Source organism: Protopterus annectens, chromosome 4.part0, assembly GCF_019279795.1.
Source record: "Protopterus annectens isolate FY-2018-M chromosome 4.part0, PAN1.0, whole genome shotgun sequence".
Lineage (NCBI taxonomy): Eukaryota > Metazoa > Chordata > Ceratodontiformes > Protopteridae > Protopterus > Protopterus annectens.
The window spans coordinates 41,917,426-41,935,068 of NC_056733.1; the positions used below are offsets into that span (position 1 = coordinate 41,917,426).

At 41.5% G+C, this 17,643-nt stretch overlaps 1 protein-coding gene across 1 annotated transcript in view; it reads left to right on the plus strand.

The window, feature by feature from the left end:
• The window catches only part of CCDC40 (coiled-coil domain containing 40), a 1,637,270-nt gene that overhangs the window by 263,006 nt on the left and 1,356,621 nt on the right, over positions 1-17,643 (plus strand). The window contains exon 5 of the mRNA XM_044068074.1: positions 16,081-16,164. Within this exon, the coding sequence (XP_043924009.1) occupies positions 16,081-16,164 (84 nt within the window). The remainder of the gene's footprint in view (positions 1-16,080; positions 16,165-17,643) is intronic.

The following is a 17,643-nucleotide window of genomic DNA, read 5'->3' on the forward strand; positions in this document are numbered from 1 at the left end:
CTTGAGGTCCCTGAACTGTATGGCAAACTTTACAACACTACAGAGGGATTTGACCAAGGAACTCTCAAAAATCTGTCCATGTCTGCATAGGATTATAAAGGATCATCCACGCAGCTGGCCACTGTTTATCTGCTTCCAGTGCATCCATGAGGTTTGTTTTTCATGTAGCATAGGGCACCTCACGGGCTGCCGGTTCAGGCATTGCCATTAGGAGACATGACTGGATGCGGTTATGTGATTTTGCATAGCTTTTTCCCCACAGTGAACAGGAAGGAAAGACTGTTTGCCATAGGGATTTGCTTTTCTACCCCTCAATGAAAATGTGGTGCTATAAATCCCAGGGCCTTTCCAGGATTCACCCAGAGACAACTTCTTCAGAGGCAGATGAGGGAGTTCAAATGGAAGACGCTGCCCTTGTGATAGAGGAGGCCTACAAAATCAGGGTTTTTGAGATTTGCTTGTGGATCTAGTCAGACAACGTTTATATATGTCACCCTTTTATTATGTCTCCACCAGTAGCCACAGTGACCACGGATGCCTCCCACCTGGGGTAGGGGAGCATTTCTTTGAAAGGACAGCCCAAGGCATATAGTCCCAGCAAGAGACCAGTTCACATATCAATATCCTGGAGATGAGAGTAGTCCTACTAGCATTGCAGGCACTTCAAGTTGTTCTTCTTGTAGGAACCGTTGCACTCCAAACCAGCAATATGTCTGTGGTCTGGTACATCAACAAACCAGGGGAAACTCGATCTTATCTCCTCTGCTGAGAAGCTATGAGTGTGTGGCAATGGGAGATTTCCACCGACCACTTTGTAATAGCAATGCATATTCCAGGGAAATCCAACGTATAGCTGACAAACTCAGCACATCCATTCTGATGCCTCACAAGTGGTCTCTCAGTCAGTGGCGGAGCAAATTTTCCGTCATTGGGGCAACCTTGCTGTGATCTTTTTGCTTCTTCCCACAAAAAACAAATGCAGCAGGTGCTTTGCCCTGATCCCCCATCAGGAGGAGTCACTGAGAGTTGCTGTTGTCTACATTTGGCCTGGTCTCCTTTATGCCTATCCTCAAATACCTCTGATTCCCAAATTCTTAGAGAAAGTCAGCTGGTTGAAGAGCTCAGTTATCCTTATTGCCCCCTTTCAGCTTCAGCAGGTCTAGTTCCCCTTCCTTTGGTCTCATCTTTGTTATCCTTCTTAGATACTGGACCCCAGTCCAGACCTTCTGTCACATCTCTCGGACATAAAACATCCCAATATCCCAGCCCTCAAACTAACCGCATGGTTTCTCCAGTTCCCATTAATAGCTAGACAGCCCAGGCTTTCTTCCCCAGTTCATGCCATACTTTTGTCTTCACAGAAATATTCAACTAAGATGATTCAGAAGAGTAAATGGAAAAGATTTTTCAGTATGGCCCTGAAAATTTACATTGATCCCTTTACTGCCTTATTTCTTCTGTACTGGAATTTTCAATTTCTCTTTTTAAAGAAGGTGCTAGTTTTACGCAGTCAAAGTACAGTTGACAGCCTTATTAAATTTTCACTCAGGAGGCAATGCTTCTCGCTCGTTTGCTTCCAAGTTGTGCAAGTCTTTTCTAAAGGGCACCTTTTTGCCCAGACTCCCAGTGAAAGATCCATCACCTCCCTGGGATTTAAAAGTAGTTCTTCAAGACTGAACTCAACAACCATTTGAACCTACATCAAAAACTGACTTAAAATTCCAGTCTTGGAAAACAGCTTTTTTAGTTGCTATTACATCTGCTAAAATGATTTGTAAACTCCAGGCTCTTTCATCGAAAGCTCTTAAAACTGTTTTTCATAAAGACAGGGTTACCTTATGAACCAGTCCTTCTTTACTACCTAAAGTGGCTTCTGAATCAAACATAAATCAAACCATACATTTACCAAGACATGGTTACCTTATGAAACAGTCCTTCTTTTCTACCTAAAGTGGCTTCTGAATCAAATATAAATCAAACCATTTATTTATTTATTTATTTTACATTTGTTTACCAGGCTAGTCTGACTGGACAACAAGTCCTTTTTCAGCAGAGGCCTGGGGAAAAAAGTTCCACACAAAGAAATTCAAACAACAGACAATTAAACAGCAAAATGGAATTATAAGTGATAACAAGCTTGAGAGATTACAAGTAGGCAAGATATACACTTTGACATAGAATAAAGCTTACATTGATTGATAATAACAATATATGCAAATTTGGATACATCAGGTATAAAGTACATGACAACCAAGGAGAGTAAAATAGTAAACTTTGAGTTACATTTATGCACTTGTACATATTAGTTGAGTTCACTTGGTTAAGTCAGTAGTAATTATATTACATAGATCAGCTGTAAAACCCAAGATAAAAATGTTAGTGTGAAGAAAGGATTGTCTAAGGGGAGTAGGGAGATCTTAGTCTGAGGTGGAGCAAGGGCATAGCCATTTACTGGAAAGGTGGAATATTATGTAGTCCTATCTTGCTGTAATTCTTGCTGGATGGGTTAAGAGCCAATACTCGGCTCCAACTCGGCTGATTACTAAAGCTCGAGAGGTTTACTGGCTCGAGGCTAACCCCTTTCCCATGGTGTCTCACGGCAGTTCCCCAGATCCCATTTGCCACGAAAGCTTCGAGGTTGTCTCCTTACTGGCTCATTGGCTAAGTAGATTTTTTGATAAATCTTGTATTTTTCGTCTCTTTTTCTTCACTTTTACTCTTAATAGTTATTAGCCTTTTCTTGTGTGATTGTTATTGAGTGCTTGATGCCCTATTTCTCCCTGCTTCCTTGGAACCGATAACTCTATCCTCAGCAGCTCAGTCTGGAGCCGAGGGATCTGGGAGCCGACGCTGTCGAGCCGACTCCGACAGGGATAGTCACCCCAGGTTTTCTTCAGAACCGATCCTCCCTCTCGGTGTTTAGGCTCGACTGAGCTCGGTTCCCACATCTGCTTCGGAGCCTGTCCCTCCTGCTCGGAGCTGACCTTCTGTCTCCTGGGAGCGGAGCTTGTCTTCGTAGCCGGCGTGGAAAGGCTTTTGAAGCAATAGAGAAAGCTTTGTCCAATGCCAAAGCCCTGCCTTTGGACCCGATGACCCACCAGCACCTGGCAGCAACCTCTTCTCTCCCGCCACCCCCTCAGTGTAGGGAACCAGAGACTCAAGCAGCCCTCATTGGAGGTGTCCCCTCTTCCAAGACCTCCCCAGATTATCCCACTGGAGACCTTCCTCGGAAGAGAGTTTGTAAGAGGAAGCATGTTGGCTCACCTGAGTCTGTCATGTCTGACACTGATTTGGATGAGTCAGAGGGGTCCCCTAGATCCACCTCTGAGGATGTCTCCTTTTCTGACATCTTTGAAATCCTTAGACAGAGGGGTGATTAGAAGACCTCTAACCCTACTGAGGACAAATCGGTGTATCTTGAGGCCTTTGGTTCCTGACCTTCCACCTCCTGGGTGACACTGCCTTATGACCAGCTCTTGGGGGTCATGTCCTGGAAAGCCTGGACCTCCCCGGACACAGTGGAGCCTGTCCCGAGGAGGCCAAACAAATTTATGACTGCTCCAGAAGATAAGTCCTTTCTTTCCATCCAAGGGAGTTCCTGTTGATGCTATGATGCTAGCAGCGGCCACTAAAAAGGAGTTGTCCAAGACACCTTCTAATATCCATCCTCCTAATAAGGAGTCCAGGACGATGGATAGGTATGGAAAGCGTACCTTCTCTTCAGCGGCATTTACCTTAAGATCGCTGAATTACCTGTCCCATTTTACTTGACTTCAAAGGAATCTCCTGAAGGAGTTGGGAGATGCTTTTCAGGGTTCAGTAGCTTCGGGATCCACGGATAAGGTATCTGCGCAGCTCTCCACCCTTACATCAATAGCTAACTCCTCCATGAGGCTGATTTCCTATGCAGCGGATGGAGCGAACAGGGCAGCCACAACAGGAATTTCTCTTAGGAGGCATTCCTGGATGCGCCTCTGTAACTTCATGGAATCCTTTAAGTCTTCCTTTACCAACATCCCCTATGATGGTTCAACTGTTTTTGGACCACAGATAAAAGAGACTTTGACCAGGTGCGAGCAGGAAGGAAAACTGTATCTGCCGTCGGAGTCCGTTTCTCCCTTCCTTCTAGACCCTATCCCAAGGGTCAAACAGGAGGGAAAATGTGGTTTCATAAATCCCAGAAAGGTTTCCCTCAGGCACAAGGTCAACCCACCCCTAGGGGCAGAGGGAGAGGATACAATGGAAGATGCCGTCCTCCCGGCAGGGGAGTTCTGCAACATCAGGGAGATAGAGAACATTCTCTGATCGTCCCCTCCATTGCCCATGAGGGATTGCCCGACTGTCCATCTCTGGAGGCAGTCGGGGGTCGTCTTTCACTGTACCCAAACACCTGGCTAAACATTTCCCAAGATCGTTGGGTACAAACCATAATATCCAAAGGTTACCTGATTCCCTTTGTTTCCGATCCCTCGGTATACTGGTCTCTACCAGACGTGCTGCCCATTCAGCTAGACCGTGCAACATCAGAGGTCATCTTGTTGCTGTGAAAAAGAGTCCTCCAAGAAGTCCCCACAGAGCAAATAGGATCCGGAACTTGCTCTCGATTCTTTTTAGTTCCAAAAAAGACAATCAATTCTAGATCTCAGCAAACTCAACAAGTCTGTAAAGAAATCAAAGTTCCAAATGATCACTCTGCAGTCGATATTTCCCTTTATCGGGAAAGACAATTGGATGTGCTTAATAGATCTTCAGGATGCGTACTACCACATCAAAATGGACAGGCACTCCAGAAGACACCTATGTTTTCGGTTGGGAGCCAGTCATTTTTAATTCTGAACACTGCCCTTTGGCCTCACTACAGCCCCCAGAGTGTTCACCAAATGAATGGCAGTAGTAACGGCTCACCTGAGACATCAAGGATTCCAGGTGTTTCCGTACCTAGATGACTGGCTCCTCACTGCTACCACCAAGTACCAACTAATCAGAACAAGGGAAGAGACTCTATCCTTGTGCGCCAGATTAGGCATTACAATAAACCTAAAAAAATCAGCCTGATCTCCATCAGAGCACATTGTATTCTTAGGCTCAAATAGACTCAACCACCATGACAGTAAAACTGACACCAGAAAGAATAGAATCATTACCTGACCAAGTCAGATCTTTGCTGAAGAGAGACAAAGTACATGCTAGGGTAGTCCTTCAGGTCCTAGGGACAATGGCTTCCTCCATTCTCTTAGTTCCCCTAGCCCATCTGCACATGAGAGTACTTCAATGGCTACTATTTACCCAGTGGTCAATGCAGGATCTCCCCTTGCCTCACAAAATTCTCATCACAAACGCCTGCAAGAAGGATCTGATATGGTGGTTACATACGGATCAACTTCATTTGGGTCGCCCACTTGTTCCCCTTCAAGAAAATGCATTTTTAACCACGGACGCCTCCAAGATGGGGGGGTGGGGCATTATCTGGGAATGATGGTCCAAGGTACTTGGCAGAACCACGAGAACCACTTGCACATAAATGTTCTGGAGATGAGAGCAGTGCTCTACGCGTTGCAAGCACTTCACAGTTCTCTTCCCACAGGGACAATTGCGATTCAATCAGACAACATGTCTGTAGTGTGGTACATAAGCAAGGGGTAATCATATCTTACCCACTTTGTTGAGAGGCCTTAAGAGTATGGAAATAGGCGATGGACACAACACTTTCTGGTAGCAATGCACATCCTGGGGAAGTCCATTGTGATAGCAGACAAACTCAGTTGGGTAATTCTGATGCCTCACGAGTGGTCCCTGAATTCAGAAGTTGTGAAAGAAATTTTACGCAAATGGGGCCAGCCTTGCTGCAACCTATTTGCCATGTATGTGAACACCAAATGCAGCAGCTACTTTGCCCTAATTCCCCATCCGGGGATTTTACTCAGGGATGCTCTGGTCCATGATTGGCTTCCGGGACTCCTTATGCTTTCCCACCTTTTCCTGTCATTCCAAAAGTGATTCAGAAAGCAAAACTGTTGGAGTACCCTGATCCTCATTGCTCCTTACTGGCCTCGCCAAGTCTGGTTCCCCTTCCTGTGGGCCTATCTCTTGGAGGAACCATGGATTCTGGAACCATCTCCAGACCTCCTGATTCATCAGTCGGGGCAGTTCCATCCTACTATCCAGACCCTGAAATTGACAGCATGGCTGCTCCAGTTCCACGAATAGCCAGGTGTTTCCCTTTCACCTACAGTCAAACACATTCTAATTTCTTCACACAAGCCTTCCACTAGGGAAATATATTCCAGCAAATGGAAAAGGTTCTCTATTTGTGCAGTAAACCAAGGCATAGATCCCTATACAGCTTCTATAAAGTCTGTTTTGTCCTTTCTGGCATCCATTTTTCATGAAGGAGCTGCAGCTGCTATGGTTAGAGTTCAGTTAGCTGCCATCTCAAATTACCATTTTGGCTACATGGAAAATCCAATCATGTACCACTCTTTGTGCAAAACCTTTTTGAAAGGAGTCCTCCTTCTCAGACCTCCAATCATACAACCACCAGAACCCTGGGTCCTAAACCAATTCTTACATCTTTAATTTATTCCCCTTTTGAACACTCTTCTTCATCGGATCTGAAATTATTGTCTTGGAAAACACTATTTTTAGTGGCTATAACTTCTGCTAAGAGAGTTTCAGAATTGCAAGCTCTCACCATTCGACCTCCTTACTTTGTTTTCCACAAGGATAGAGTCTTAATTAGAACTAATCCTTCTTTTCTTTCCAAGGTATGTTCAGGGCATAATCTCAACACAACTATTGAATTACCAGTGTTCTTTCCAAATCATACTAATAAATCAGAATACAGACTACACCAATTAGATGTCCACAGAATTCTCAGATTTTACCTACACAGGACTAAAGAAGTCAGAAAATCAGACCAATTATTTGTTTCTTTTTCAGACGAAAATAAAGACTTGCCTGTTTCTAAGGTTACCCTATCAAAATGGCTTTCAGATCGTATTTCATTTTCTTATAAGACTGCTGGCAAACAGTTACCAAACAGAGTAAAAGGCCATTCAACAAGAGCAGTATCAACTTCATATGCCTTTAGATCTAGGCTCCCAATTGATACCATTTGTGCAGCAGCTACTTGGGCAAGACCTCATACCTTTGTTACTCATTACAAATTGGATTAGGCCTCCCAGGACAGGTCATCCTTTGGGTCCACTGTGCTGAAGAGTCTCTTCGCTTGAGCTGTCCGGGATAAAGGCGTTAGGGATGCTGTCCCATCCAGCAAGAATTATGGTGAGATAGGACTACATAACATAAAGAAGTTATGTACTTACCATAACGTTCCATGTTTGTAGTCCATCTCGCCTAAATTCTTGCGTCCCACCATCCTGCCCCCTTCCTGTTTCCTGGAGGAAGTGGTGGACTATACTTATGCTGTCTGACCTGGTTGTAGTTGTCTGTCCACCTGGCATGGATAGTATTACACTTTGTTCTGTTTGTATGTACATAGTTACTGATAGTTTACTATTAGGTACCTATTACATTCTTGCAAACAAGATCTGGGGAATTGCCATGAGGCACCATGGGATAGGGGTTAAACTAGAGCCAGTAAAAGCTCTTGAGCTTTAGTATCGGCCGAGTCGGAGCCAGGTATCGGTGCTGAACCCATCCAGCAAGAATGTAGGTGAGATGGATTACAAACATGGAATGTTATGGTAAGTATATAACTTTTTTTTTTGGTATTTGTTTACATTTAGTTAATATAGTGCTTGATGTGATACTGCTAGGTAGAGAGTTCCATATTTTGGCAATATAATGTGAGTAGATACCAGTCTAATCAAGGTTAGAACCTCTACAAACCCCTGGCTTAGTAAAGAAACCAAACAAATCCTCAAATCCAGAGACACTGCCTGGCATTACTATAAAAAAAACAAAGAAACACAAAGCTGGACAAAAAATCCTTCTACACAACATTACAAACTAAATACCAACACAACCCGCAAAAATTTTGGAAAAATGTAAACCAGCTACTAAAATCCACCCAAAAGGCTACCCCCAAACCAACCACCCCTGACACTAAAGTTCCCATCGAAACACAATTCAACTCCCACTTTGTGAACTCAATTCTATCCTTAGTATCACAGGACAGTTCCTTCCTCACTATCCCCCCAACACAGATAACACTAATACAAGCTTTACCCTCAAAACAGTTTCCACCACGTCAATCAAAGGCATGCTCTCCAAATTAAAAAGCTCATCAACAGAAGCCTACCTACTCCCCAGCTATTTCTTGAAACTCACAGCAGATGCTATTGCTATCCCAGTCTCCACTTTCATAAACAGATCAATTGTTGAAAACTATGTGCCCGAACTCTGGAAAATATCCTATGTTACACCCATACATAAAGGCAGGACCTCCACTGAACTTAATAACTACAGACCCATTGCTTTACTCTCCCCCCTGGCCAGAATCCTAGAAAAATGCATCCATACCCAGATGCTAAACTATCTCCTAGACTGCAACATCCTGTCACCTACTCAGCATGGTTTCAGACCTGCCCATAGTACCACTACAGCTCTCCTCTGCTTCACAGACACCGTAAACCGTCTCAAAAAGGAAGGCCTGCAAGTGTCAACTCTTTTTTTGGATATGTCCAAAGCATTTGACACAGTCTCACACCAAATCCTGCTAAACAAACTAAACAAATATCATCTATCTAATTCCACTCTTACCTGGTTCCAAAGCTACTTAACTGACAGGTACCAAGCTGTGAAATGGGAAAATTCTCTCTCTCCTCAGCTGCCCATAACTATAGGAGTCCCACAGGGTTCTATCTTAGGATCACTACTATTCACAGTCTTCACAAATGACCTCCACACCTCCACACAGCATGCATCTATAATTCAGTATGCAGATGACACTACCTTAATCTGTGCTGCACAAAACATTCCCACCCTCCTGCAAACAACTCAACTAGCATTCTCTGACGTTGAAAACTACCTTACCAAAGCCCAACTTATCCTCATTCCAAAGAAAACTCAGCTTATGATTATAACCAGTTCTAACAAAAACACTAACAGTCAATTCACTATCTACTCCACAAATGCTACTCCAATTGCTCCAGTGGCACAGGCTAAGCTACTGGGAATAACCATAGACTCCCACCTAAAATTTGATAGTCATCTGAACTTAACTATTAAAAAAGTACATGCCAAACTGGGGTCACTCTACTGTATCAAACCATTTCTTACCAACAACACAAGATCAGCCATTGCTTGCTCCCAGCTTCTATCCACCCTACTCTATGCATCTCCCATTCTGACTAATCTCAACAAAACTGAACTAAGCAAAATGGAAGCTTGCTATAACAGAATTGCCCGCTTTGCTGCAAATTGCTCATATAGAACTCATCACTGTACTGCTTTGAGACAGCTCTACTGGCTTGAACTGCCCAACCTCCTAACCTACAATCAGCTCTGCCTCTGTCATTCTATCTATTACCTCCCCAATAAGTGTTCTGCCCTCAAAAACCTAGTACAACATCACTCAGCCAAAAGGCCTCTTAGATCATCAAGCAAACTACTACTAGAAGTCAGCAACAGCTACAATAGCTTTGGAGATGCACTATATAGTAGTTCGTTGGCTAAAAAATGGAACTCTGTCCCTACTAGCATTCAAAACATATCATCCAAAGCCTCCTTTAAAGACCTCATCAGGCAACATCTCAAGCAAAGTTGGCAGTGCAATGATTGCTCCCCAGGCTAGTGAAAGCGGATAACATATACATACTAAATCTAGAGCAATTGATAATAGTTTTTCAATCTTACTCACAAACACTGGCTAATCTACAATGTATGTACTGTACCTGTGTACTATGTATGTATTCTACCTACATTCCAAAGTTCAGCTGTACACCACAAATCTATTACTTACCTTTATTTTTAAAATTAATATTTTTTGATTGTTCTCTCCACTGTAACTGTTTGTGCCGTATACCACTGTAAAAACATGTCTCTTGTAATTTGTGTGTATACTGATTATGTCTAAACAACTAAATGTGTCTGTAATTTTTCTTTGTGGAGCTTTTCTCCCCGGGCCTCTGCTGAAAAAGGGCCTTTTCGGCTCAGTCAGACACCCCTGGTTAACAAATGTAAAATAAAATAAAATAAAAATAAATAAAATAAATAAATAAATTCAATCCAAAATTCTTGAACAAGGGAGAATACATGCTACATCTTTTAGGTGTGCATAGACAAGTATATTCCTATTTACACAGAACAAAAGATTTCAGAAGAACGGACCAGCTATTTGTCTCTTTTTCACCTGGTCACCTGGGTTCTTCAATTTCTAAAGTTACTTTAGTCAAATGGATGGCTAATTGCATTTCCTGGATATATTCCCAGCCGGGTCTGTCCTTGCCAAAACCACCTAAGGCTTACATAACCAGATCCATTCCCACTTTATCTACCTTCTGGGCTAGAATTTCCACTGATAATATTTGTGCAGAAGCCACCTGATCTAATGTCTGTACTTTTATTTCTCATTACAAATTGGACATAGTTTCTAGAAGCAGAGCTACTTTTGGTTCAGAAGTTCTCCAGAATATTCTTCCATGAGGGCCACCTTGATTTTCATAGCTGGGGACTCTGTCCCATACGTTGAGGAAGAATGAAAAGCACATCACATATTAACGTTTTGTGCTCACCATAACTATGGATCTGTGTTGTCCATTTTCATTCTTCCTCAAACTTCCCTCCCTCCTTAACTCTTTCTGTCATATTCTGGAGTGACCTGATGAACTTTTTGGAAACCGTAGTTCCAGGTTTGAGCCCTGGTTTAATTTCTCTCCTCTCCTACTGTTATAAACAGTGGATATAAAGTTTACATACTCCTGTTAAAATGCCAGGTTTTTGTGATATAAAAAAAAAAATGAGACCACAATAATATGATTCAACTTTAATATGTTCTTCTAAATCCATAACTTCACTCCAGACCCTCACCCAAATGGTATTTAATATTGTGCAAAATTGGTTTAGACAACATTGCCTCCTCCTTAATCCTAAAAAAACAAAATTATTGCTCTTTACACCTACCCAGAAGTCACCACAATTTCATTTTACAGTAACCTCTAATAATGGAACTAGCATATCTCCAGATACTATAACCCGTTTCCTAGGAATCACAATAGACCACAACCTCAGCTATGATGATCATATTAATACTACTATAAAATCTGTCAACAGAAAACTAGACTCCCTTTATAGAATCAAACCCTTCCTTACGCCACTAGCCAAAACTACTATTGCCCAGACCCACCTTATCTCCACCCTATTCTATGCTTCTGCCGTATATACCAATCTATCAAAAACCAACCTTATCAAACTTGCAGCTAGCTATAATAACATTGCCAGATTTGCCTCTGGCTCCCCTTTCAGAACCCATCACTATCACAACCTCAAACAACTGGGTTGGTTAGAACTGCAGAACCAACTACTTCATCAACAGCTTACCATCACCCATAAGATCCTTTACCACACCATGAATACCCCAATCCTCAACATTCTGATTACCCCATACAAAAGTCTTGCAACACTACGCTCAGCTAATAACCTTCTAGTTTCCACTATTAAGTCAGACAACAAGGCTGGGGACTCACTATTCACTAACACAGTGGGAAAAGCCTGGAACCAGCTTCCAAATGAACTCTCAACTCTTTCTTCCACACTGCTTTTCAAAAAATATCTTAAAGAATATCTTAAAACCCACTGGCTATGCCCCTGCTCTAACCCTGACTAAGATCTCATTCCCCATCTTGCTCTCCCTATACTTCTCTGCTCTGTTGTTCTGACACCTACCTGTGTTAACTAGTAAGCTAACCTCTAACTAGTAGTTAATCGAGTTTTTTTCCCTTCTTAGTACTCGATATGAGTCTACTTTCTCTAAAAGTGCTACCACTCCACTGTATTGGATATCATCATGTTTGTACGTCTATAAAACAGGCCAAAAAAATATATATTTTTATTTTTTTCTCTGTATTTGATCTTTTAACTAAACAACTCTGTACAAGTTTACGTATGTAGAATCTAAATAATGTACTGTATCTCATGTTACTCATTCATACAATGTATGTCATGTCACTGCCTATACTTGGAGCTTTTCTCCCCGGGCCTCTGCTTAAAATGGACATATATCCAGTTAGACTAGCCCGGTCAACAAATGTAAAATAAATAAAACTTTTCCCACCTTTAATGTGAACTATAATCTGTACATTTCAGTTGAAAAATAAACAAATCTATTAGGGGAAAAAATATAAAAAATAAAAAACATACAATAAGCTGGTTGCATAAGTGTGCACACCCTTAAACTAATACTTTGTTGAAGCACCTTTTGATTTAATTAAAGCATTTAGTCTTCTTGGGTACACACCTGCCATCAATTAAAGAGACTGTGATTAACCCCAAATAAAGTTCAGCTGTCCTAGTAGGATTTTCCTGGCATTTACTCAGTTGCTTGCTACAGCAAAAGCCATGGTTCACAGAGAGCTTACAAAGCATCAAAAGGATCTAATTGTTGAAAGGTATCAGTCAGGAGAAGGGTACAAAAATATTTCCACAGCATTGAATATACCATGGAACACAGTGAAGACAGTCATCAAAAAGTGGAGAAAATATGGGGAACAGTGACGTTGCAAAGAACTGGATGTCCCTCCAAAAATGATGAAAAGACAAGCCTAAAACTGGTCAGGGAGGCTGCCAAGAGACCTACAGCAACACTGAAGGAGCTGCAGGAATTTCTGGCAAGTACTGGTTGTATACTACATATGACAACAATCTCCCGTATTTTCCATATGTCTGGGCTATAGGGTAGGGCTGCAAGACGTAAGCCTTTTCTTACACAGAAAAACATCCAGGCCTGGATAAAATTTACAAAACAATACATCAAGTCTCCCAAAAGCATGTGGTCTGATGAGACCAAGGTTGAACTTTTTGGCCACAATTCCAAATGGTACATTTGGAGCAAAAACAACACTTTGCATCACCAAAAGAACACCATCCCCACAGTAAAGCATGGTGGTGGCAGTATCATGCTTTGGGTTTGCTTTTCTTCAGCTGGAACTGGGGCTTTAGTCAATGTCAAGGAAATTATGAACAGTTACAAATACTAGTCACTTTTGGCCCAAAACCTTCAGGCGTCTGCTAGAAAGCTGAAGATGAAGACGAATTTCACCTTTCAGCACGACAATGTGCTATGCTGATGGAAAAACCAGTTACTTTTGGCCCAAAACCTTCAAGCGCCTGCTAGAAAGCTGAAGATGAAGAGTAATTTCACCTTTCAATGCGACAATGACCCCAAGCATACATCCAAATCAACAAAAGAATGGCTTCACCAGAAAAAAATTAAAGTTTTGGTATGGCCCAGCCAGAGCCAGACCTAAATCCAATAGAAATCTGTGGGGTGAGCTGAAGAGGGCTGTGCACAAGCGATGCCCTTGCAATCTGACAGATTTGAAGCGCTTTTGCAAGGAAGAGTGGGCAAATATTGCCCAGTCAATATGTACCATGCTGATAGACTCATACCCAATTAGACTGAATGCTGTAATTAAATCAAAAGGTGATTCATCAAAGTATTAGTTTAAGGGTGTGCACACTTTATGCAACCAGCTTATTGTACGTTTTTATTTTTTATATTTTTCCCCTAACAGATTTGTTTGTTTTTCAATTGAATTATACAGGTTATAGGTCACCTTAAAGGTGGGAAAAGTTTTGAAATGATTTATTGTGGTCTTTTTTTTATATATCACAAAAACCTGGCATTTTAACAGGGGTATGTAAACTTTTTATATCCACTGCATATTAAGGTTTTAAGGCAGCAAACTGGATCTGAGGTACTGGGGATTCTCTAGGACATTATGGGTAGAGGAAGGAGCTTGTGAGTTTGGTCTAAAGTCTGTAGAATAAGTCCGACTCAGATCTGTAACCCACACATGGAAGAAGAATAAAAATGGACAACACAGAGCCATAGTTATGGTGAGTACATAACTTGAATCTATCGTAGATCCCCCCCCCCCCCCCGCAGCACAAACATCTTACAAGAAGGTCTAACACAGACAAATGACTAGTGCCAAAGTCACGGATTAAAACTCAGTGCTAAGAAATGCATTATAATACCTTTTGGAAAAACAGACACCCAAGCTAATTAGTCCACTGATAAGACACCCCTAAGAGTCAACCCAGTAATCAGGGATCTGGGAAAACATTTAGATAGTAATCTGGCCTTTGACCAACATGTGGCCAAGATAGTAAGAAATTCATTCTGTGTTAACCAACTTATAAATAAGAGCATATCATCCAGGTCCAAGGAAATTATAGTGCCACTTTAATCGGACCTTATCAGACCCATCATTGAGTATAATGCCCCCTTTGGCACATACCTGACCAAACTTGCACAACAATTGGAATGCCCACAAAGGTTTCTTAACAGGAGAAACCAGGGTATGAACACAGTGTTGTATATAGATTGCCTTAAAGCTCTGTCTCTATACTCTGCCTCAGTAACTTGTAGGAGACAGTCTATTTCTGGCATACAAGGCATCCTCAGATCCAGCTCTGATGGACCTTTTGCACATCTGCAAAATAAACAGCATCAGAACCACTAGATTTAAGGATTTAAATTTGCTTGTGACATAAATAAGATGTGTTGGTGAGACAGATATGTGTTTCAGAGGATCCCCATGTTCTGGAACAAGCTACCCATCCATGTGAAGTTAACCATCTTTAACCCTATTTAAGTATAACGTTGACCAGTGGATGGGAAATTGTAAATTCATCCTTGGTCTGTCCCCCATGTCTCTGATGGACAGAGGAAGACAGTATTGCCCAAACTAACATAACCCCCCTTACATAATCTCTAGAAACTTCTTTACCTACCGTCTTTTAATAAATGCCCATGATACATAGGGACACAATTTGGTTGGATTGCACAGCTAGTCTTAACAAAGGTCCTGGTAGTCATTAACATATTATATACCTGTGAACCTATGAATGCACACAGTCATTGTACTACTCAAGTCACTCATTGAAGAAATGTAAACTTCGACTTGATTGCGATTATTCTCCTTTGCTGCACTTTAACTTGCAGCAGTCTCTGCAGTTTATATGTTGTGTATCAGCTTTGCAGCAGTACAGTAGGGTTTACTATTTGTGAGACTGTTAACTGTTTTCATGTGGAAACACAATTGGTAAAAGCATAGTCAAGAAACGCGTATCAATCAGTATAGTAGCCTTTCTTTTTCACTTAGTTATCATTTTGGTGAGAGGAAACATCCTACACCTCGTGTACTAACTGCTGTTAAGAGTTAGATGGTCATAAACACTCCAGCAGGAGCAAAGCTGCTGGAGGATGCCAGAGCATGAAACTACCACGGAATTATGGCTGAATCAATGCCTTAACAGTAGGTTATATCTCCTCATGCTTACCACCTAGTGCTGGTTGTTATCATGTGTAAAAATTATTAAGTTTAAAAATAGAGCACTAATATGCCAGATGGATACTACTGACATCAAGGTAGTAGAGAGCAAAAAGTAAGAAGTGAATGAGAAGGAATTACATTTTGCTTCTTTTTTAGATGTTACTCAAGTATATTGGTAAGGTCATTAGTCTTAAAAATATTCATCATGCCCAGCTCATTTCTAATGATGTAGCAATTGCCATTATTGCCTCATTCCTGGTTGAGATGCTTTATTTGGTGTGCGTGTGTGCGTGTGTGCGTGCGTGTGTGTGTGTGTGTGCGTGTGTGTGTGTGTGTGTGTGTGTGTGTGTGTGTGTCTGTGTGTTCCTTTCTGTTACTAGCCCTGGTGTCCCCCAAGCCTGTATGGCATAAACAGGTAATACTAATGAATGTGTTCTTTTATTAAAGAAGTAATATAAACCACATTCCCATGTCACATGTCAGCAGGTATATTAAAAAGTAGATTTACAGAATTTGTGCAAGTATGTTAGCTTAAGACAGTGTTGTGTGGCATTGCTTTAAATTTAGCTTGAACTTCCTTTCATAAAACATTACTGTTTTTTTCATTTCTGATTTCTAGCCTCTGATGAAGAGATTCCAAATCACTTTGAAAAACTACCTGTTGAAGCAACTTGAGAAGCTGGACCTGGATGTGAAGGAAATGGTATGATATAAAATAGGTGTCTTTTAGACTCTCATAGTCAGATTGATTGTTTTTTATGGAACCATGATGTCATAAGCCCATTCAATGAAACAGTAATTTAAAACTGTATTTTACATGGGGGTGACTGGAAGATTGAGCTTGGGGCTTCACTCTTATTATATAACCAACTCATGGGGATGTACAGCATTGCGGAAGTTGTTACAGTTAAAGAACTGAGCTTGTTCAATAGAACATGGATGTAGGTTCTCTCTCTGTCTTACACACATGCTTGCACACACACACACACACACACACACACACACACACACACACACAAGCACCCTCGCATGCAGACACAATGACAGTACGAGGAGTATAATAGTTTTTAAATCCATTTGCTCATCAGAGGTCACATAACTTCTGGTTGCTGTCTGTGTGGCAATGCTTACAGCTTCATGCTTCTACTTTTTTGTATCTGGTAGTACACTGGAGCAGCTAAAGCTCTCTGTACTACAATGAATTATGAGTAGGTCTCTATGATAATGACTTAGTTGTTATTTTGCTCTTGACACAAAAATCAAGATTAACCTCTTGGAATTCACTTTGCTCTATGGTTGAGGTACATTTAATGATATGCCTTGAACATATAACGTCTTGGTTATGATCAGAGATCTAATTGTAATCCTATATAATGCACTCATTGAACAGCACATTATATATTTCAGTTTGCTAGGGGGTCATACTCCTGAGTGATTAGTTCTTTGGATGAGATGTTAAACTGAGGCCCCATCTGTCTGTGTTAATGGTAGGTGCTATGAGATCTTTTACATCCATCTGAGCTGTCAAAAAGAGTAGGCAGAATTTCTCCATGCCCTGGCCATATTTTCCCTAGTAGTATAAATACCACCAAAGATCTCCTGTGAGAAGATGTTGCTAGCCTAGTGGGACTAACCTGGTCAGTAAAGCATTTTTAAATTAAAAGTTTTAAAGTAAATCCCAATCTCTGCATTCATTTTGAAAGTAAAGAAGAAAATAGTATGCACACTGACAGTTTTGAGCTGTGTGTGTTAACTGGGGGGAGAAAGACAAGTAACGGGACACTGGAATGACTTCAGAGAGGGGGCCTGGTCCATTCCCCTGCTTAAGGCCTTATTTGACCATGATACGGCTCTTGGCAGTATTCCTTAGAATGTCTTTGGAAATTTATATTTTTTGCAACTTGACATTTTACTTCAAATTTTTAAGGTTTTTAAGATGTTATGCTAGGTATAAGAGGTTAGAGAGGCAATTTGAATGGTGATTCAGTTCCCATAAGTTAGCATGCCCTTTGTGATGCCCGTGCCCTGGCCCAGCAAACAAGGAGCCTCAATCCTCACCACTAACACCAGAGGGGGCGTCTCATATAAGAGGAAAGGATAACAAATACACACAGTAAAGTGCAATTTCCCTTAAGAGCGCACAGAGATCACAGTCAGTCCGGGGCTGGTCCCTCCCTTGCTC